The 18172-nt window shown below is 42.2% G+C and overlaps 1 protein-coding gene across 2 annotated transcripts in view; it reads left to right on the top strand.

Moving 5' to 3' along the window:
- The window catches only part of AP3S1 (adaptor related protein complex 3 subunit sigma 1), a 54315-nt gene extending 38882 nt beyond the window's left edge, over window positions 1-15433 (top strand). Inside the window, exons 6-7 of one of the 2 annotated variants that reach the window (XM_075179516.1) lie at window positions 3930-3971; window positions 14335-14441. In XM_075179516.1, coding sequence (XP_075035617.1) covers window positions 3930-3965 — 36 coding nt within the window. In that variant the 3' untranslated portion in view covers window positions 3966-3971; window positions 14335-14441. Of the gene's footprint in view, window positions 1-3929; window positions 3972-14334 lie in introns of both variants that reach the window. The other variant, XM_075179506.1, reaches the window with a different exon arrangement.
- The last annotated feature ends 2739 nt before the right edge of the window (window positions 15434-18172 follow it).

Here is an 18172-nt window from a genome sequence, read left to right as displayed (position 1 = left end):
TCTAACCAATTTAATCGCTCCAGCAGTTTTTAAAACACGAACCGCTTCATGGACAAGTGTCCAAAACACTCAATAAAAACGCTCTCCAATTGAAATACATTGTATTTGAGAAGACCCTCATAGAGCGTTTGAGTGCACTTTATAAGGTGTCGGATTTCCAGCTGCAATGAACACTACTAGCATTAGATACAAGGGCTTCTGGCGCTGGAAGAGAGCGTGTGACTCTGCGCCGGCACTGGTGTCCTATTTTGTTATATTCTATTATTCCTATAGTGTTATAGTGTTATTGTACGAGCTGAGTGGTGGATGTGCTTGATTTTCTATGTTCTGTTTGTCAACTGAAGCCTACTGTACATTGTTGTAAAAGTACAATACATGTTATTTTCACTGTTTGTCTGATTAATGTAATTACAGGACTATGATGTCTATATATAAAATACACCAGCTCATCCATTAACCATTTGTGATGATCTGTGTCCTCCTTATTTAAACCTTTTATGAGATATGGTTTATAAAAATGTGTAACCATTCAAATATGTGGCTATTGGTTACGCCACAAATATTGATTGAAGAAATATTTTGCATGACTTTTATGTCATTAATACTGGGTACCACAATTTACTAGAATATCTTCTGATACTTTAAATAGGACTTTTATCCAAAAGAAGTGACAGGGGTGTTGTGAATAACTGATAATCCTTAGCAGCTCCTGCAAGTATGGAATAAACCACAGGCTGCAATGACTACAGATGTTCATAAGGAATATAATTTTATTCACATCTGCCAAATGGCAGCAACAGCTCTTGAGTCTTCAACTGATTATTTAGTAGATGTCCAGTTTCAAGTATCTGGAAATACTTCAGTGAGTTGTGGTAACAAACATTTTTAATTTTTTTTAAAATAATTTTTGAGTTGTTTTACCTTTTTCAAATGTAAATAAAGCGGAGGGTTTGATATATCTCTTAATATAAATTTTTGAAGACAAATGTGGATCAAGCACACCTAGCTAACTCATGTAGTTCATTAAATAATGTAGAATTTTGCGTCTCCCCTAGAAAAATGATCCAGTAGTGAAATGTGCAGAATCCCCCCCCCCCCCCCCTCCCAGTATCGGGTATTGGTCATTACTTTGCCAATGTGTGTATTCCTGCATAGGATAACTAGAGGAACGTAATAAGCAGTCATATGTCACAACAGCATCCAAACACTGCCTATGTTATCTATGGATCCGCCATTAAGAGGACTTTTACACAATTCACTAGTATGCTCAGTAGTCATAATGTCTTAATGATGACTCAGTCATAAGGACAGCACAGTGGCCTAGTGGTTAGGACTTCTGCCTCACAGCACTGGGGTCATGAGTTTGATTCCTGACCGTGGAGTTTGTATGTTCTCCATGTGTTTTCGTGGGTTTCCTCCGGGTTTCCTCCCACACTTCAAAAACATACTAGTAGGTTAATTGGCTGCTATCAAAATTGACCCTAGTCTCTCCCTCTGTCTGTGTGTGTTTCTATATTAGGGAATTTAGACTGTAAGCTCCAATGGGGCAGGGACTGATGTGAATGAGTTCTCTGTACAGCGCTGCAGAATTAGTGGCGCTATATAAATAAATGATGATGATGATAAGGACCTGATGCCAAGGTATTGGATCAGATACAATACATTTAAGAAACACAAGTACGTGGCCATATTATACAAAATCCGAACATTCAGTACTCAGGCTGAGTGTCCAGATTGGTTTGTTTGGTAAGTCTTTCCAGGGAGTCCAGTAAGCTGGCCCCGCACACCAATGTCCTGATTGATGCTGACAAATCTGTGCACCCAGAATGATTATTCTTTGCACTTTCTAACTAGTCGCTGTCTTTGCAGAGCTATTGCTGTGTCCAAACAACTCCTTGGTGTTTGAATGTTTTATGGGTTGTTAACCACTTCTCGACTGCTATTAGACTATCTGTGCCCTGTCAGAATCCAATTAATTTTGTCAGGTCGTGAAAAATAGTGGCTGTGAAGTGTTTTGTGCTGCTGGAACTCTGTTGCACTCCTATGCTCCTTTTGGTGTAAACCTTTTTTTTTTTTTTTTTTCGTTAAAAAAAAAACAACAAAAAAAATAAATATTTGTTGTGTTATATTGTGCTCTCTGCCTTAATAAGTAAATATTTAAAAAGCAAAAGACAACTGTACAAATGTCAGTGATTTTTGTCCAGATGTGAAATAGCATCAGGGCGGTAAAGGAAAACAAAAACGAGTTCTTGAGCCTGCGAACTACATGAGATCTTGAATAAAGTAAAAAATAGATATAAAGCTTCTTTGGTTTGACTAAGAAACAGAAGTCAATCCCATTTAATTGATGCATGCCATAAAGTGGCTGGGATAGGAAAGAGTTAAAAATATGTGATTAAACAAATCCATGCTGTACAAAAGAAATAGATGATCACTCTAGACACATGTTAACGCTCTAAATATTAACTTTCAGAAATTGTCCATCTATTTTAAATGTTCGTCAGATGTTATTGTTTTGTATTCCTTCGTGTTTTCTATTGCAAAATGATTTCATGGTGTGTAAATTGCCAATTTCCAACAAATAATTATGCAGCCAGTGGTATGAGATTATGAAATCGTCTTCTAATTTCGATTTCTTCCACCCATGCAATTCCTGAAGCACTGATTATAGAACACTGCTCTCAACAGGGTATTCTATAACACACAGGACACGTTTTTGAAGTTCTTTTAAAGTTGGCTGTCATTTTTTAGGGGCACATTTTTCAGTGCAATGAGATGCTATAAAAATCTGAACAAAATTAGATGCTGAAATAGTTTACAAACATAACAATCTTCATTATTCTGGGGAAACATCTGTTCTTGAAGAGCCAGGCCAACCTCTGGATTCCTGCATGTCCTTTCCCTAGACTTAAAGCCAAGTCTCATGTTTGTCTTGTGGATTTTTTTTCCTCAGAAAGCATGGAATTCCTAATACCTCCCATTGTTTACTGTGCCATTGGAATTTCCTATTGTATGCCAATGTACTAAATGAGTCTTGCTACCCTTTATTAGGAAACATGTATTGACTAAATTATTTGTATTATTAACATTGGTATTTTCTATATGGTATTTTTATTTGTTTTTTGATTCATTTAAAATTTGTTGTTACGAAGTATCCCTACTGACATCGCACCAAGTATGGTTCCAGATGTCGGTGACCACCTCATTGTGACATTACTTCTGGCAGACATACACAGCTTGCTATATTCTCTTCATGCTGTTTTCATGTTTTATGATGTTTTCCCTTCAGTACCCTTTCAGCTGTTTTTGTCTCTGTTGTAATTTTAATGCATGTGTCACCTAATACACAATGGAGGCAGCTATTTTTGGGGGCTAAACCAATATCAAGAGTGTGTAGTCTTATCGTTTAACTAGGACCAAGTGGCTTGTGATTGGTCTTAACGCTCCTCAGCGATATTATCGGTTTCTAGTGAATGCATAGGTCACATTCTCGTGCTTGTTTGTTCAGTCTGACAAAAATAGCTCCCTATACTGTGTGTAAGAGATGGGTGCGCATTAAGGACTAAGGTTACTGAAGTGCATGTTGGAAAAGGCAACACACTTTTTTTATCCTTTTCTCATCTTTTCTGCTGCTGTATATTAAAAATGCACAATTTTCTATACAGAATCGCAATAATGCAAATTATTTTTATGGTTCTGTGGAGTCAATGATACTGTTCAGGTCACTTAAGAGATTTGATTTCAAGAATAAATTGAAAAAAAAAAAAAAAAAAAGGGTAGATTTAAAGCCCACGTTTTCCAATATGCAGACTTTAGTAATGCAGTCCTATGGATTTCATTTGCTAACTTTTACAATGGGTTTTGTTGTATAGCTGGGCCCTGGGGAAGGACGCTCTGTAAATGTTTATATAAACTCTTCTCTCTTGCAGAATTTTATCTTTCAGTCTCCCAGGCAGGACAGGTAGACCAAGGTACTGCTGCCGAAACATACTATGATGTACTGAGAAAGGCAAAGCAAAATGATGTCCATGACATTATACCTAGGCCAGACATCCCAGACTGACCCTAAACTTACATAAGTGCCAGCCACATAGCCGTTATTAGTGCCGATGTTATTTCATTTCTATTAACCAATGCTTTTACTAGATTTTGCAGCATTTCATGCTTTGTGTTTTTTGTTCATCACCATGCCGTAGATTTGTTTTTTTGTTTTTGTTTTTTTTTGGTCATGTAGCATTTGTATAATAGAGATCGACTAAATACTCTTTAATTGTGCTTTATTCAAGTGTTTAAACCATGGATGGACAGATTGCGTAGCTATTACTTGGCTTGATCCTTTTTTTAAGTACAATTTTCAGTTGTGTACATATCCCTTTACTTTTAATGTGGGCTGATGTTGCTGGCATTTTGTATCCCTGTGTGAAGAAGCCTGGTGCATGTTACACTCTAAATAGTTGCTCATAATTTTTTACTGATTTGCACACATTGCTAGATGCATCCAGGTTTGCGTCAGGCAGACATACATCCACATATGCGCAGCCAGCTCATAAGAACAGGAAAAGTTTCAAAACTTTTATTTTGATGGCGAAAACACACATTCGCTATTAGGCATGATATAATACAACATTTATAATATTCCTTCTAAAGTACGAATATATAACTCCCCCCCCCCCCCCCCCCCCTGCCTCTTCCTCCTCAGTTTTTTCTAGGTGCCCATGGAGTTAGGCTCTGTTTTAGTTGCTGCTAAATTTTCTTTTCTTTTTTTTTTAGGGATATCTTGGGCAGACCTGGGAGTGTGTTCTATTATAGAGAGCACACTCCCAGAACAGCAGCGCAGGCACTGCTCTGTCAGCTGAGAGCCAAAGGCTCTCACTTGCAGAGAAAATTAGGGTGCTTGAACATAGAGGACTAGCGGTCTCTCCGGATCGCTGTCACTCTTGGGGCCTCACCGATAACCAGCGCTGCCATTAGGCATGGAGGGCCGGTTATCGGAATGAAAGAAAAAAAAAAGTCGGCGCCCATTTTAAAATCCGCAGAGAGGAAACGGAAGGGGGCCGTACCAAGAACCCCCCTCGTACATTGAGGGCATCGGGGTGATCCGCTTTTTTTTTGAGGTCTCCACTACTCTGCCATATAATATTTTCTTTTTCCTCCCCGCTAATGGGGCAGGAAAAGCACTACAGAGAGACAGCATTATCAGAGGGGGTGAGCTAAGATATAGAGCTCCCCTGCTCTCCAGGGAAAATTGGACTAGCCCGGCCTGTTGGCGCCAAATAGAAGCCCGGGAAAGGACGCGGAGCAGGCACCAGGCACTGCTGTTGGACTTCTCCCCTGTTTGGCCGGTGGCTAAATATCTGATTTATTAAACATATATTATTGTATTGCTGACTGCAAAGTGGGCTAGTGGGAGTTATATTATAGTTCTCCCACTTGCCCAGTTATTGTATTTTGGTTTAATAATTTACAAGTATAACTTTTATATTTGATTACTTGTTTCTTTTTTCTTTTTTATATTATTTTCTCTGCTGTCTCTCGCTCTCTAACAGCTAAATTTAAGTTTGTTTGGTGTGCCTTCCTTTGAAAAATGACAGATAAAGGAAAGGGCCCTAAAGTAAAGTGTTTCACATGTTCAAAATGTAATGCAAAATTACCTAGTGGGCAGAAGGACCCGTTGGCACTATGTTCTGTCTGCGATGCAGGGGGTCCCCCTACGCAATCCCAGCTTGTTGCAGCCCCACTGACTGAGGAACCGGCTTGGGTGGCCTCCCTGACAGTCGGTTTCCTCTTTAGCACAGATGGTGTCACAGTCCAATCAGCTGATGTCTACTGTGGCAGCCGCGGTGGCTACTAGTGCTAGTACGCCTTTGGGCCTCCCTGCTGCCACAGGTTCTTTTGAAGAGTCTATGCCAGACCCTTCCTCATTGCTTATAGACCAGGCCCCTGTTCCCACAGAACCGGCATGGTCCGCAGCATTTATTAAGGGTTTGGATAAACTAAACCAGTTACTTGAATCCCCAAACATCCCGTCTGCTAAAAGGAAGAGGCCTAGATCCTCTAATACCCTTATGGTCCTTTCAGATCCGGAGGGGGTTTCAGAGGAGGAGGGGGGAAGTATATTCTGATCCTGACCAGGGGCAACCTTTGGAGCAGGAAGAAGATCCTAAAAGCCATTTTATTAATGATTTGGTTTTAGCGGTAAGAGAGGCGTTGGACCTCCCAGAACCGGAGGATCCTACTCCTAGAGACAGAAGTCTCTTTAAGAAGGTAGAACTCAGAGATATTGCAGAGGGAGCCTGGAAACAGCCTGATAAAAGGTTCTCTGTTCCTAGAAAGTTCCCTTCCCTGTATCGCAGGGTGGAATCCCAGCTAAAATCTATATTTGTAGCTGCGGGTTCTTCCTTTAGACCCACATTTGCTTCAGCTTGGGTTGCTAGAGCCATGGAAACATGGGCAGACCAACTGGCAGAGGCCTTACAGGACTCTGATTTACTTCCCCTGGCTTTGCATCTGAAAGAGGCATCAGGGTACCTTTATGAGGTGGCTCAGAACTTAGCATCTGTGTCCTCCTCTATTCAGGCTGCATACATTTTAGCAAGAAGAACGTTATGGCTGAAATCCTGGGAAGGAGATTCGGAATCAAAGAAGTCCGTTGAATCCATTCCTTTTTCAGCAGCAAGTTTGTTCGGGCCGGAATTGGATACTATGATTTCCCAGGCAACAGGGGGCAAAAGCACTTCTTTGCCGGTATTCTCAGGTAGGGGCAGGACTTCTCGGGTCAGCTCCTTTCGTCAGCCCTTTAGAGGGAACTCCTGGCCTAGAGGACAGTCTTTTTGTTAGGAACCCCTCTAGCCGGTACAGCACAACCCGGAGTCTGCTCTGCCAGTCAGGTGTTCACTGGAGCCCCTAGTGGTGGGGACAGACTTGGCTGCAGACTAGCAGAGGGTCGTGAAGTGTGTACCGACTAGGGGGAATCCAGGTAAGCGGAGTGAAGTCCAGGCAAGGGTCAGGGGCCGGCAGCAGACAGGGAATCCAATACACGATCCAGGGTCAGGGGTCACAAGCACGGTAGCAAGGTCCAGATACAGGCAAGAAGGTCAGGGTCACAGGATACACAGGCAGGGTCAAATCCAGGCAAGGGGTCATACACAGGTAATCAGTCTAAACAGGTTTTCTCCAATACTAACAGGAGCAGGTTAGCTGACAGGCAGACTGGACGCTATAACCGGCAGGGTGGCTAAGCCCTCCCTGCCTTATATACAGACTTTGGCCAATCAGGGCTTAGCCCTGCAACATGTCACAGCCCATGCCCCGACAATAATCAGCCCACAGGCTATCTTAGCGCATGCGCCCGGCTGCCTCACTTGCCGGGGCGCACCGCTTGTTACACTCGGCCTCCGGCCGTTGCCTTGGCTCGGTCGGGCCTGAGAACCGGAAGTGACACCCCGGTCATCATGGAGACGGCCGGGACGTTCACTAGGAACAGGAAGTGAGTCGCGGCGGTGCCCGAGGCCGCCGCGGCTCCTGACACCTTTAGAGGTAGACAACCAAATGCTCGAGGCTCCTCCGTCAGGGGTAGATCCTCGTTTGCGGCTAGGCGCCAGGCCTCTAGGACACAGGAGAAGCTTGCGTCCTGAGGAACACTCTACTCTGCCAGAGGTGGCGCCGCGGGGGATACGTCTGTCTCTGTTCGGGAACAGTGGGCAGCGTCATCCCAAGGCACTTGGATTCGGGGTATTATAGCAAGGGGGTACATGATAGACCTGCTGAGTCCGGTACCACATTGTTTTTTTGTAATACCACTACCCCGAGAGCGATCAAGAAGTCAGGCAATACAAGTTTATGTCGCCTCTCTTCTTTTACAAAGAGTCATATGCAGCCTAGGATTCACAGTGGGGTCCTCCCATTACCAGAGAGGTTGGGGGGCGGTAATCTTGCACCTCCGGCTCCAGGGACCTGGGTCGGTTCAGGAATCAGCCTTACCAATAAATGTGTTACAGTTGTAGGCAATTCTTTTAGCCCTTCGGGGGGTCCAGGCCCTCCTTAAGGGCCAACCTGTCAGAATTCAGGTCGACAATGCCACGGCTGTGGTATATGTCAACAGGCAGGGAAGAACCAGGAGTGCAGCCGCAATGAAGTTTGCAGCGCAGATTTTTTGTTGGACAAAACAGTAGGTTTCGGCAGTATTCATTCCAAGAATAAGGAATTAGGAGGCCGACTATCTAAGTCGGAATCAAATGATGCCGGGGGAGTGGTCACTCCATCCGGATGTATTTCAGTCTCTAGTTCAGAGGTGGGGTCTTCCGGATATAGATCTCATGTCCTCCAGACACAACAAGAAGGTTCACAGGTTTTTCTGCAAGGGCAAGAGATCCCTTAGCGGTGGCAGTGGACGAAATGACGATGTCATGAGAGCTCAGGTTGTGATACCTGGTTCCTCCAATTCCCATGCTTCCTCGCGTGCTCAGACGAGTAAGGCAAGGGGGTCTTCCGATAACACTAATGCTCCCTCATGGCCACGCCGTGTGTGGTACGCAGACTTAATCTCCATGGCGATAGGATAAGGATTTCGTCTTCCGCCACAAGACGACCTCCTTCTTCAAGGTCCCTTCCGTCACCAGAATTTTCCTCAGATCAGTTTAACGGCATGGCTGTTGAAGCTAGCCTCTGGAGGGGTTTTTCCTCTAGTGTAGTTAACACTATAATGCAAGCTCGAAAGCCAGTTTCGGCTCGCATCTATTGGCGGATTTGGAGAGCCTATATCAGATGGTGTGAGAATAGGTCATATCACACGTCTTCCTTCCGTCTCCCTCGCTTATTGGCTTTTCTTCAGCATGGGCTGGAAGCAGGTCTTCGTTTAGGTTCCCTAAAGGTTCAGGTATCGGCACTGTCAGTCTTTTTTCATTGGAAATTAGCGGATTTACCAGATATCAAGACTTTTCTTCAGGGAGTCTTACATATTCAACCTCCCTATGTTCCACCTACAGCACCATGGGATCTTAACCTGGTACTGGACATGCTTAAAGGGCCTCCCTTTGAACCTTTACCTGAGGCAGATTTTAGGTGTTTGACCTGGAAGGTTGTTTTTCTTTTGGCAATTGCATCGGCACGTAGGGTATCGGAATTGGGAGCTCTGTCTTGCCGGGAGCCATATCTGGTTTTTCATGAGGACAGAGTAGTTTTGAGAACACTCCCCTCTTTTGTTCCAAAAGTGGTGTCCTCGTTCCATTTGAACCAGGAAATTGTAGTTCCGGTTTTTTCATCTTCTTCTCACTCTGATCGGCAGTCTATGAAAAAGTTAGATATGGTCAGGGCGCTCCGTATTTATGTCAAAAGAACATCTCAGATTAGACAAACCGATTCTCTGATTGTCCTATATGATGCTAACAAAAGAGGATGGCCAGCCTCTAAACAGTCCATTGCAAGATGGATTACGGCAACTATTAGGCAGGCTTACACAACAGCTAACCGGCCTCTACCGGAGAGACTTGCGGCCCATTCCACCAGATCGGTAGGGGTGTCGTGGGCAGCAAGAAATGGGGCTTCTGCTGACCAGCTTTGCATTGCAGCCACCTGGTCTTCTGTCCACACATTTAACAAATTCTATCAATTTAATGTATTCACATCCGCAGATGCAGATTTCGTTCGTAGTGCTCTGCGAGCGGGGTTTTCAGAGCGGTCCCACCCTTAGGGGGCTGCTTTAGAACATCCCCATGGTAAGCAGTGTCCCCCAGACTGGATGAAAGAGAGAAGAGGATTTATATACTCACGTTAAATCCGTTTCTCTGATTCCGTCTGGGGGACACTGCGATCCCTCCCTTCTGCTTTTCCTCTGTGTGCTCTTGTTTGTTTGTTTGACCCTTCTCCTTGGGGCTTTTTAAATTAACTGAGGAGGAAGCAGTGTCCCCCAGACGGAATCAGAGAAACGGATTTAATGTAAGTATATAAATCCTCTTTTAGAACACGCCCACAAAATTCTGCAATATGTGCATCATAAATGAAGAAAGCACCCATCAGCTTCAGAGGTGAATTTGCAGTCAGCCAGTCATAATCAGTGTATTTCCACCTGCCTCTAGCAATTGCAAAAGATATGGGTCCTGACAGGCATGTTTGCATCTTCATGCAGGTCTGCCCTTACTGTGCTCTACCTACATTAGACTTCCAACTCTACAGTCAAATTAGCTCATACATGCCAACTTTCAAAATGAAGTCATTTGACAGGGGGTAGGAGGGGACGGTGTGGTGATGTCAACACGTCACCATAGCCCCGACCCCACTATAGAATGCCGAAATTAACGACATTGAATAGCGTTAACGACATGATTAAGCCCCGCCATTCAGTGCCATGAATTTCGTCAAATCCTGGAGGCCTGCCTACTCTTCCGGGAGTCTGGGAGGACTCCCCGAAATTTGGGAGCCTCCCGGGAATTCTGTGAGAGTAGGCAAATATGAATAAGCTGCAAGTGTCAGACGCGCACAAATCTGCATGCCACATTTGCATGCACTCTTTGTGGGTATGAGAAGTGCACATTTTTTTGTAATTTACACTTCGCAAATGGGCATACATCCAACTACACATCAGGCCCAAAAAGTTTACGGGAGGTGTTTGTTTCCATGTAAATTATATCTAGTATAATTGTTAGCAATTTGGGAGTAATATTTTCCCCAAATGAATATATGATCTTTACGGTCTGTATGGTATTGTTAGACAGTAAGCAGGGACTATATGAACTTTCTGTTAGGTTTGTTTATGTAAACTAGATAACATAGTTTAACAAAAATGTTCAATCTTTTCAAAGCTGTCCCCTTCTATGTTCATATTTTTTGCTCTATTTATACAGACACATTCCTAAGGGTAGTCATACTAATGATGTCAAAATAATTTACAGGTGCGGATGTGGTCAGTATAAATGGGATTTGTTTCCCTTTATAAAAAGTTCAATATATTTAGATTTAACAATATATAGAGAGCAGTCCATTGTTAACAAAATATCACCACAGCTGGTAGATGAATGTTTTTTGTGTTCATTAATTAACCTTCAAGTTGACGAACTTGCGGGATACTTGTTTACATTAGACACTGACATGGCAGTAGATGAAGTAATATTATATTATTTGGATATTATTCGATCTGAGAAAGTTGCACAATAAATATTAACAATTTCTTGCCATTTGATATTAACTGTAGAAATGGTTGTATAAGTGCAATTGAAGACAACGTTTGATCTGTAACATATTTACATTGCATGCCCAGTAAAGGGTATAAATGCCTGACCATTTAAAACAAAGTATAAACCTGTAACACCTATTTCACAGAACACCAGTTTAGACATGCATTTAATCCAACAAAGCATAAATCCTGCACATTTATAACCTTACAAAATGTTATGACTTTTCATCTCCGTTGTCACTTTGAACACTGTTAAATTGCTTTACCCAGATAGTGCTTGAAGGAGACCAAAGGCAGCCATTAGGTGCCCACTGCCTTAGTGATGGCACTGGTTCTAAGAGAATTAATGGTCTGCATTCTGTTTTATATATCTTCTGCCTACAAAATAGGCTGACTTCACCTTGTGTATGAGACAGAATATGAAATGCAACCAGGTGACTATCTTACTCACGGCAGCTATTGTGGAAAAGTCTGAGTCTACTTAATGTGTACACTTGTGATTCCTGCATCTCTAAGAAACACAAGCAAATGGACTTAATGGACTTAATGGACTTTTCCACTATGGTTCGTTTGAGGCTGGTAGTAAGATATTCACCTGGTTGAGTTCCATATTCTGCCCCATACTACATGCAACTCTTGTGTAGTTTGGAGGGATATTATACTGATACATGAGTACAACAAGACTACTTCCATCATTGAGACTTGTTCAAATGTATGACTTGGTATAGACTAGCAAGTATTATTCCATGTTTACTGATAACATGGCCACTGCAGAATGATGTCTTTCTGACAAGAATTACTTCTGTCACCTGAGTTACTGAAAGTTTGTAGTTAGAGTTGAAAGACACATTCGTAGCAAATGTACCCTGTTTTGCAATAAAATTATCATATTATATATTGGGTAGTACTCAATTCAAAATGAACTTGCAGGATCAATGACGCCTGCTGCAGCTACATTTTTGAGATTGAAAATGAAAAATCATTATTTGTGAGCAAGCCTTACGATATACAGTCCTTATGTTATTGTGTGCAGCAAACAGGACTTCCATCTGGTGATACAGTGTCAGTACGAGAGGACAGTAAATTGACATGCATGTTACATGTAGAGTCGCTCTAAGTCATCTAAGAAGAAAAAGCAGTGGCCAACTAATATGTATTTTATATACACATTTCTACATTTACTTTTGTTTTCGTATACTCAATATGCTTTGTAGTTTTATTTTTTATGTCTTTTTTTATTTTTTTTTATTAAATATTTCATTTAAATTATTTTGTGGATCTGGCATATGAATTCGATCTAGTAAATTATCATCTCTTTACATTACTATCCTTGTGATTCCATAGCTTGAACTGAATCAAGTGTCTGTACAAGTCTTAGTTTGGCCTCATTTTGATCTACTTGCAGACTTCATTTTGTTTTCTTTCTCTGGTTCTTTTCATTTGTTTAAATCATTGAGGTAGCTTTTATCATGCTGTTTTACCTTGTGATCCTGCTGCCATCCTCTCACCCTCTCCCCATTTCATCCCAACTTCACAAGCCCATTAGAACTACAGTAGCTCATATGTACTGTGTAGATTGGTGTGTTAATGTCCTTTTTATAGTGATCCGTTGTGTAACCCGAATTGTACTAGAATTGGTTGACAAGAGAGACGATGCTCTTTATCTGACTGCTGGCCACATTGAGACGGAGCTCTGAGTTCTTCTGATGTTTCACCAAAATAAAAATAATTTTCTGTTAAAATGCAGTGGGAAATTCGGTCTCAACCAAATTGGTCTCAAGGGTAAAGTTACAGGTTTTTTTTGTACACAATGTATTTTGTCTGTAACTTGGCTATCTTTAAAGAAAAGTAACTTAAATGGATATGCTGGCTAGTATGTACTATGGGTGCCCACATGTAAGGCAGCTATGTCAATGTGTATATTTTTAATTAAGGCTACGTAAACACCAGCATTAAAGTTCTATGTTTACAATGTGTTTCTAATGCCGGATAAGTACATGTAAAAGTTAACACAAATATGTACTTACTTGCTTTGTGCGGTTTTTTTTGGGTTTTTTTGGGTTTTTTTTAAAACACTGGAACACTGTTTGTTCCATTTCAGTGCATCTGATGCTGATCATCCATCTCAATGGAAGCACATTTTAAATGCAGTGAGATTTTTAAATATGCATATCCGTATGGGTTCAAGACCACATCCAGTTTTGTCACACATTTAAAAGAATAGACTGTGTATGCATATTAAACATGTACATATTTGGAATACAGTTGTGAGTTGCGTTTTACCACGCGATTAAAAAAAACATTGCAAATTCCAGTGTGTACATAGCCTAATCAAAAATGGGTAATAAAAAAATGCTTGAAAAACATTTTCCTTACAAGGTCTGTTGTAGATCTATATTTCACCTTACAAGGGATAAACTAGGTAACAATGGGTGCATTAGTATTTATTACGATCATTATATTTTATTTGTATTGTAGGCCCTTTCCTTGCAGACCTATTACAGGTAAACTGGTTCGTTGTATGTGTTAACATACTTAACTCAAATGAAGTGTGTTTTATGTTTCAATGTTTTAGTTACTACTATTGCTTCTTGCAGTTTACTTTTGATGGTGCTAAATCTTATTTTGAAATTGCTTTATCCCATTCACAGTTGGTAGTATTACTGATGATTTATAAAATAATGCATTTATCATTTGGTATAGTTGTGATCAGTTTGGCCTCATTGTCATATACTTATATCATTATTAAAACACAGGGCATATTATGTGAAAATGTCTTGTCAATTCCAGAGGAAAGGCATTCTGTTTATATTTAATTGAAGGCTGGCCTCACATACACTACTGTAAAATGCTTAGTAAATTATCATTTAAAAAGAGAAAATTAGTTGGGGAACCAGAAAAACTTGGGAGTCGAAATTAGTATAACCTACCAGGCAGGTAAAGAATGTATTTCACATCCGACCACCTCATACGCCTCCTCATAATCACGTTAATGTTCAGATTTCACGCATCTGTCTTTGTTCTCTGTCTAATTTATATTAATCCATTTCATGCAATCCAGGAGACCCCATGCAACTTCTATGACCTTTAATTCAGCAAACATCGTCGCTCACTCTAAGAATAGGACATTAATATGATTTTCCTTTTCTTTCTTTTTCTGTACACAGGCTGGATTAGCAGGTGCTCCAGCCCGGGCTGTGTCTGCAGTAAAGAACATGAACCTTCCCGAAATCCCAAGAAACATTAATATTGGTGACATCAGTATAAAAGTACCAAACTTGCCTTCTTTTAAATAGCATTCCTCTGCCCTCTATTTGGAGCTCAGATAAGTTTACCAAATAAAAAAAATAATTGTAAAAAAATCTATAAAGTGAAGGAACTGCTAGTGTGGTTTGTGCAAGACTGAAATATTGGATGTTAGTGTTGTAGCCCTTTAATTGGCAATGCTGAAAGAAGCCATTGTTAGCTGACAAATGTGGTTCTAAAATGACGACATACCAACTTCTATTTAAGGTATGTTACTTTGTCCAGAGAAAGTATTTAGCAAAACCCATAATTTACTATATTCAGTGTTACCTTCAGGAGCGGGCAGGGCATTACCGTGGGGGAGCGCCAGATGCCAGTCCACCATCCCGAGGCCCCCCCTGCTCTGCTGTTCTGAGCATGTGCAGTGAAGCCCTCAGAAGAGCAGAGCACGACGTCCACAGGAGGGTGGACCTGCATTGTCTGGGCCCCCTCGCCTCTGAGCCACATAGCTTCTGCGACTACGGCAGTGATGGTAATTCCGCACCTGTTTACCTTTTTCTATTTTCCTAAAGTGCATCTGTTACCTGCTTACTGTGAAGGCAGCCATTTTGTGGCCACTATTTCTTAGTGAATTCATAGGCTGAACAGTGGTTTAGTAAAAAAAATGACTGCCTCCACCATCTATAGGTGAATGTTATACTTTAGTTCTATAATTAATCCAATGAAGATCATTCCTGTATGTTCCTATGTTGTGGGATATATTTATGTAAATTACCAGATTTTGTAGAATGCATAGAAGCTTCACAATCCAACATTTCTTTCAATGCATTTCAGGATAAATTAACTGGGTAGGTGTTATTGTTTAGGGTAAAATTTGAATTGTGGTAGTATTATTATTGGGATTTTGTTTCCTTTTGATATTTGCTTATAAATATAACTATTTTAACACTGTAATGAAAATGCTGATGTCATGGTCTCCATGTATTAGATGTTCTGTAAAATAAATCTTTTATGAATGTAGTATGTGTTTTAATTATGCGAGTCAGTTAGGGAAAAATATGTTTCCACTTCACTTGTCAGTTATAGCGTATTGTAATTTTAAAATATGAATACGTATTTTTATAACTCATGTTGAAAAGGTGAAAAAAATGCATCCAGTAAATAAAAACTTCTTATTAAAAAAAAAGTAGAAAGTTAGTTACATGAAACCTCTTATATTTTTTGGGGGGAGTTTTATTCATTGTTTTCTATGTCTTCTAATTTTTTTTAAATTTTTTTTTGTGTGCTAATGTTTCAAGAATACAATCTCTTTGACCAGATACTGAACTGGCTCAATCCTGCACCAAACCATTAATACGCCACAAAATATTGTGCAGAATCGGCACTTTTTTCCATGAACTTTGACCCTGGAACTCCAATTTGTAACATTCAGTGCAGTGCGATATAGATCTGCTTTACCAAATCAAAATTTTCAATACTAAAAAGATTATTCATTTTATTTATATAGCATTTTTCCCGATTAGGACTCAAAACACTTTATATTTGCAGAATAAAACGCATGATAAAAATTAACAGAATACAGAAAAGTTAAGCATTGTGTGACAGGATGGACCGCCTATGCCACCGAGCACAGATTGAAGCAGGTATTTAAAGCTGTGAGACAGGTGAAGTTCTAATTAGGTAAGGAGATTAACTCCTACAGGCATGGTGTAAAGTTAAGGGGCAGAACAGCAGCACCTCTGATGGATTTCAGGTACTGCTGACACATACAAAGTATAGGCAGAGTCGTAACAGTCACTCAGGCATGAACGGTCCAGCCCAGGCAGCCTGGAGTTTGTTCTGGCGTGTGGACATCAGAACAAGGACCTTCTGCCCTACCTCAAACACTCTGGCACACGTGCCTTAATCATACCATCTCTTCTGTTTCGCCTGCGCTTCCGCTAGGTTAGCCTGCACTAGCCCATGAGATTCTCTAACTGATCTCTGAGCTTCAACACATAATCCACCACAGAGAAATCGTGGGTGGATAGCTCCCGTTCCCGGTAGACTCCTGCGGCACCTCCTGATAAGCAAACAGGAGGTGCGACAGGTAGCATTCCCAGTCCCCCCCCTCCGAAGTTACAAATGCCCATACCATGTGCTTCAGAGTGCCATTGAACCGCTCGCACAGTCCGTTAGTCTGGGGATGGTAGGGGGCAGTACGGAGTTGCCGCACTCTGCACTTTGCCCTGAGACACTGGACCAGTTCACTCATGAACTGTCCCTTGGTTGGTTAGAATATCGCTAGAGAACCCTACTCTGGTAAATACTCCTAGCAGCACGTCCGCTAGCTTTTCCGCAGTTATGGAGGACAGAGCTGCAGCCTCTGTATACCGGGTAGCGTAGTCCACCACTGTGAGGAAATATCTCTTCCCCGATCTACTGGGCACAGGCAGGGGACCTACTATGTCCACAGCCACTCGCTGAAAAGGTTCCCCAATTATTGGCAAGGACCTGAGGGGGAGTAGAAGCACTGGGGCACCCAAGACGCTGTCACACATCATGGACAGAAGCATCATCGGGCACCCCCACAATATCAGGTTGGCAAGGGACAATATCCTCTACGTTGCTAGGGGATGTAGTTTTTCCAGAGGCAAAGGGATGGCTGTTTCCTGAAGAAATAGCAGATATGGTCTTTTCCTCTGAGCTGGCTGAAGCTATGGTTGCTGGTGATGGCTGTTTTCTAGCAGCTGTGGTCTTTTCGCTCTGGGCTGGGTTGTGCAAGTGTAGATCCTGAAGACTGTAGTTTAGCAGATGGGCTCCGGGTAATAGATTTGAGAAATGCGGTCAAAATTCCACCCCCAACATCATTGCCCAAAATCACATCGGTTGGGAAGCCATCCATAACGGCAACATCTCACAATTCCTGGCCATCTCCCCAGTTCAGATACCCCCTTGCTACAGGCACTTCCTTCTCCAGTCCATCTTGCCACGGTAACTTTGACAGTGCGATCCTGCAATACTGCAGCAGGATCAATAAGATGGGGACTCACAACAGTAATTGAGGCCCCTAAGTCTCAGTCCTTCACCCTGCAGGGGTCCCACCGGCTGCAGGTTCCTCCACATGTTTTTTGTGGGGTCTTTTGGACAACGGTGACACTCTCTGCTGAGTCACCTTCAGACACGCCACACCCCATTGGGCTGGCAGGGGTGGAAGCAAACTAATGGCTCACCTTCGCCAGTTTAAGCAAGTCAGCCAGGCCCCAGGACTCGGATTAGGGGCACGAGTCTGGGGTGCTGGGGCTGTGGGATAGTCCATCCTTAAATGACCAGTTGCAGCACTTTCTCTCAAGCCTGGGTTCCGATGGTCTCTGATAACTCCCAGGGCGGGACAGTTTGCTGGTGAGGGGTACCTGGAAAGTTAGATGCTTGCGTTTGGGGGTGAGTAGAATAGGGCTGTCCCATTGTTTACACAGTCCTTTGGGTGTTGGCCGTTAACCTGGTGCTTCTGCCAGTGTGGTCTCACTGCCACATACTGATCTGCCAGCTGGATGGCTGCTTCCAGGGTGCCTGGCTTCCTGTTCAGCACCCATTCTGTCACCTCCGGTGCGCACCGTCGGTGAAACTGCTCTTGGAACATCAAGTCTATTACCTCATCCACGGTCTGGGCACCTGCTCAGCGCACCCACTTCTTGGCTGACTCCCGCAGCAGGTTGGCAAACTCCTCACAGGTGGCGGTGAGGGTCCTTTGTAAAGTCCCGGAACTTCAGGTCACAGGAA

The sequence above is a fragment of the Mixophyes fleayi genome, chromosome 1 (assembly GCF_038048845.1).
Source record: "Mixophyes fleayi isolate aMixFle1 chromosome 1, aMixFle1.hap1, whole genome shotgun sequence".
In the NCBI taxonomy this organism is placed as follows: Eukaryota; Metazoa; Chordata; class Amphibia; order Anura; family Limnodynastidae; genus Mixophyes; species Mixophyes fleayi.
The sequence above is the reverse complement of the archived record's forward strand: the minus strand, read 5'-3'. Positions and strand labels throughout refer to the sequence as shown.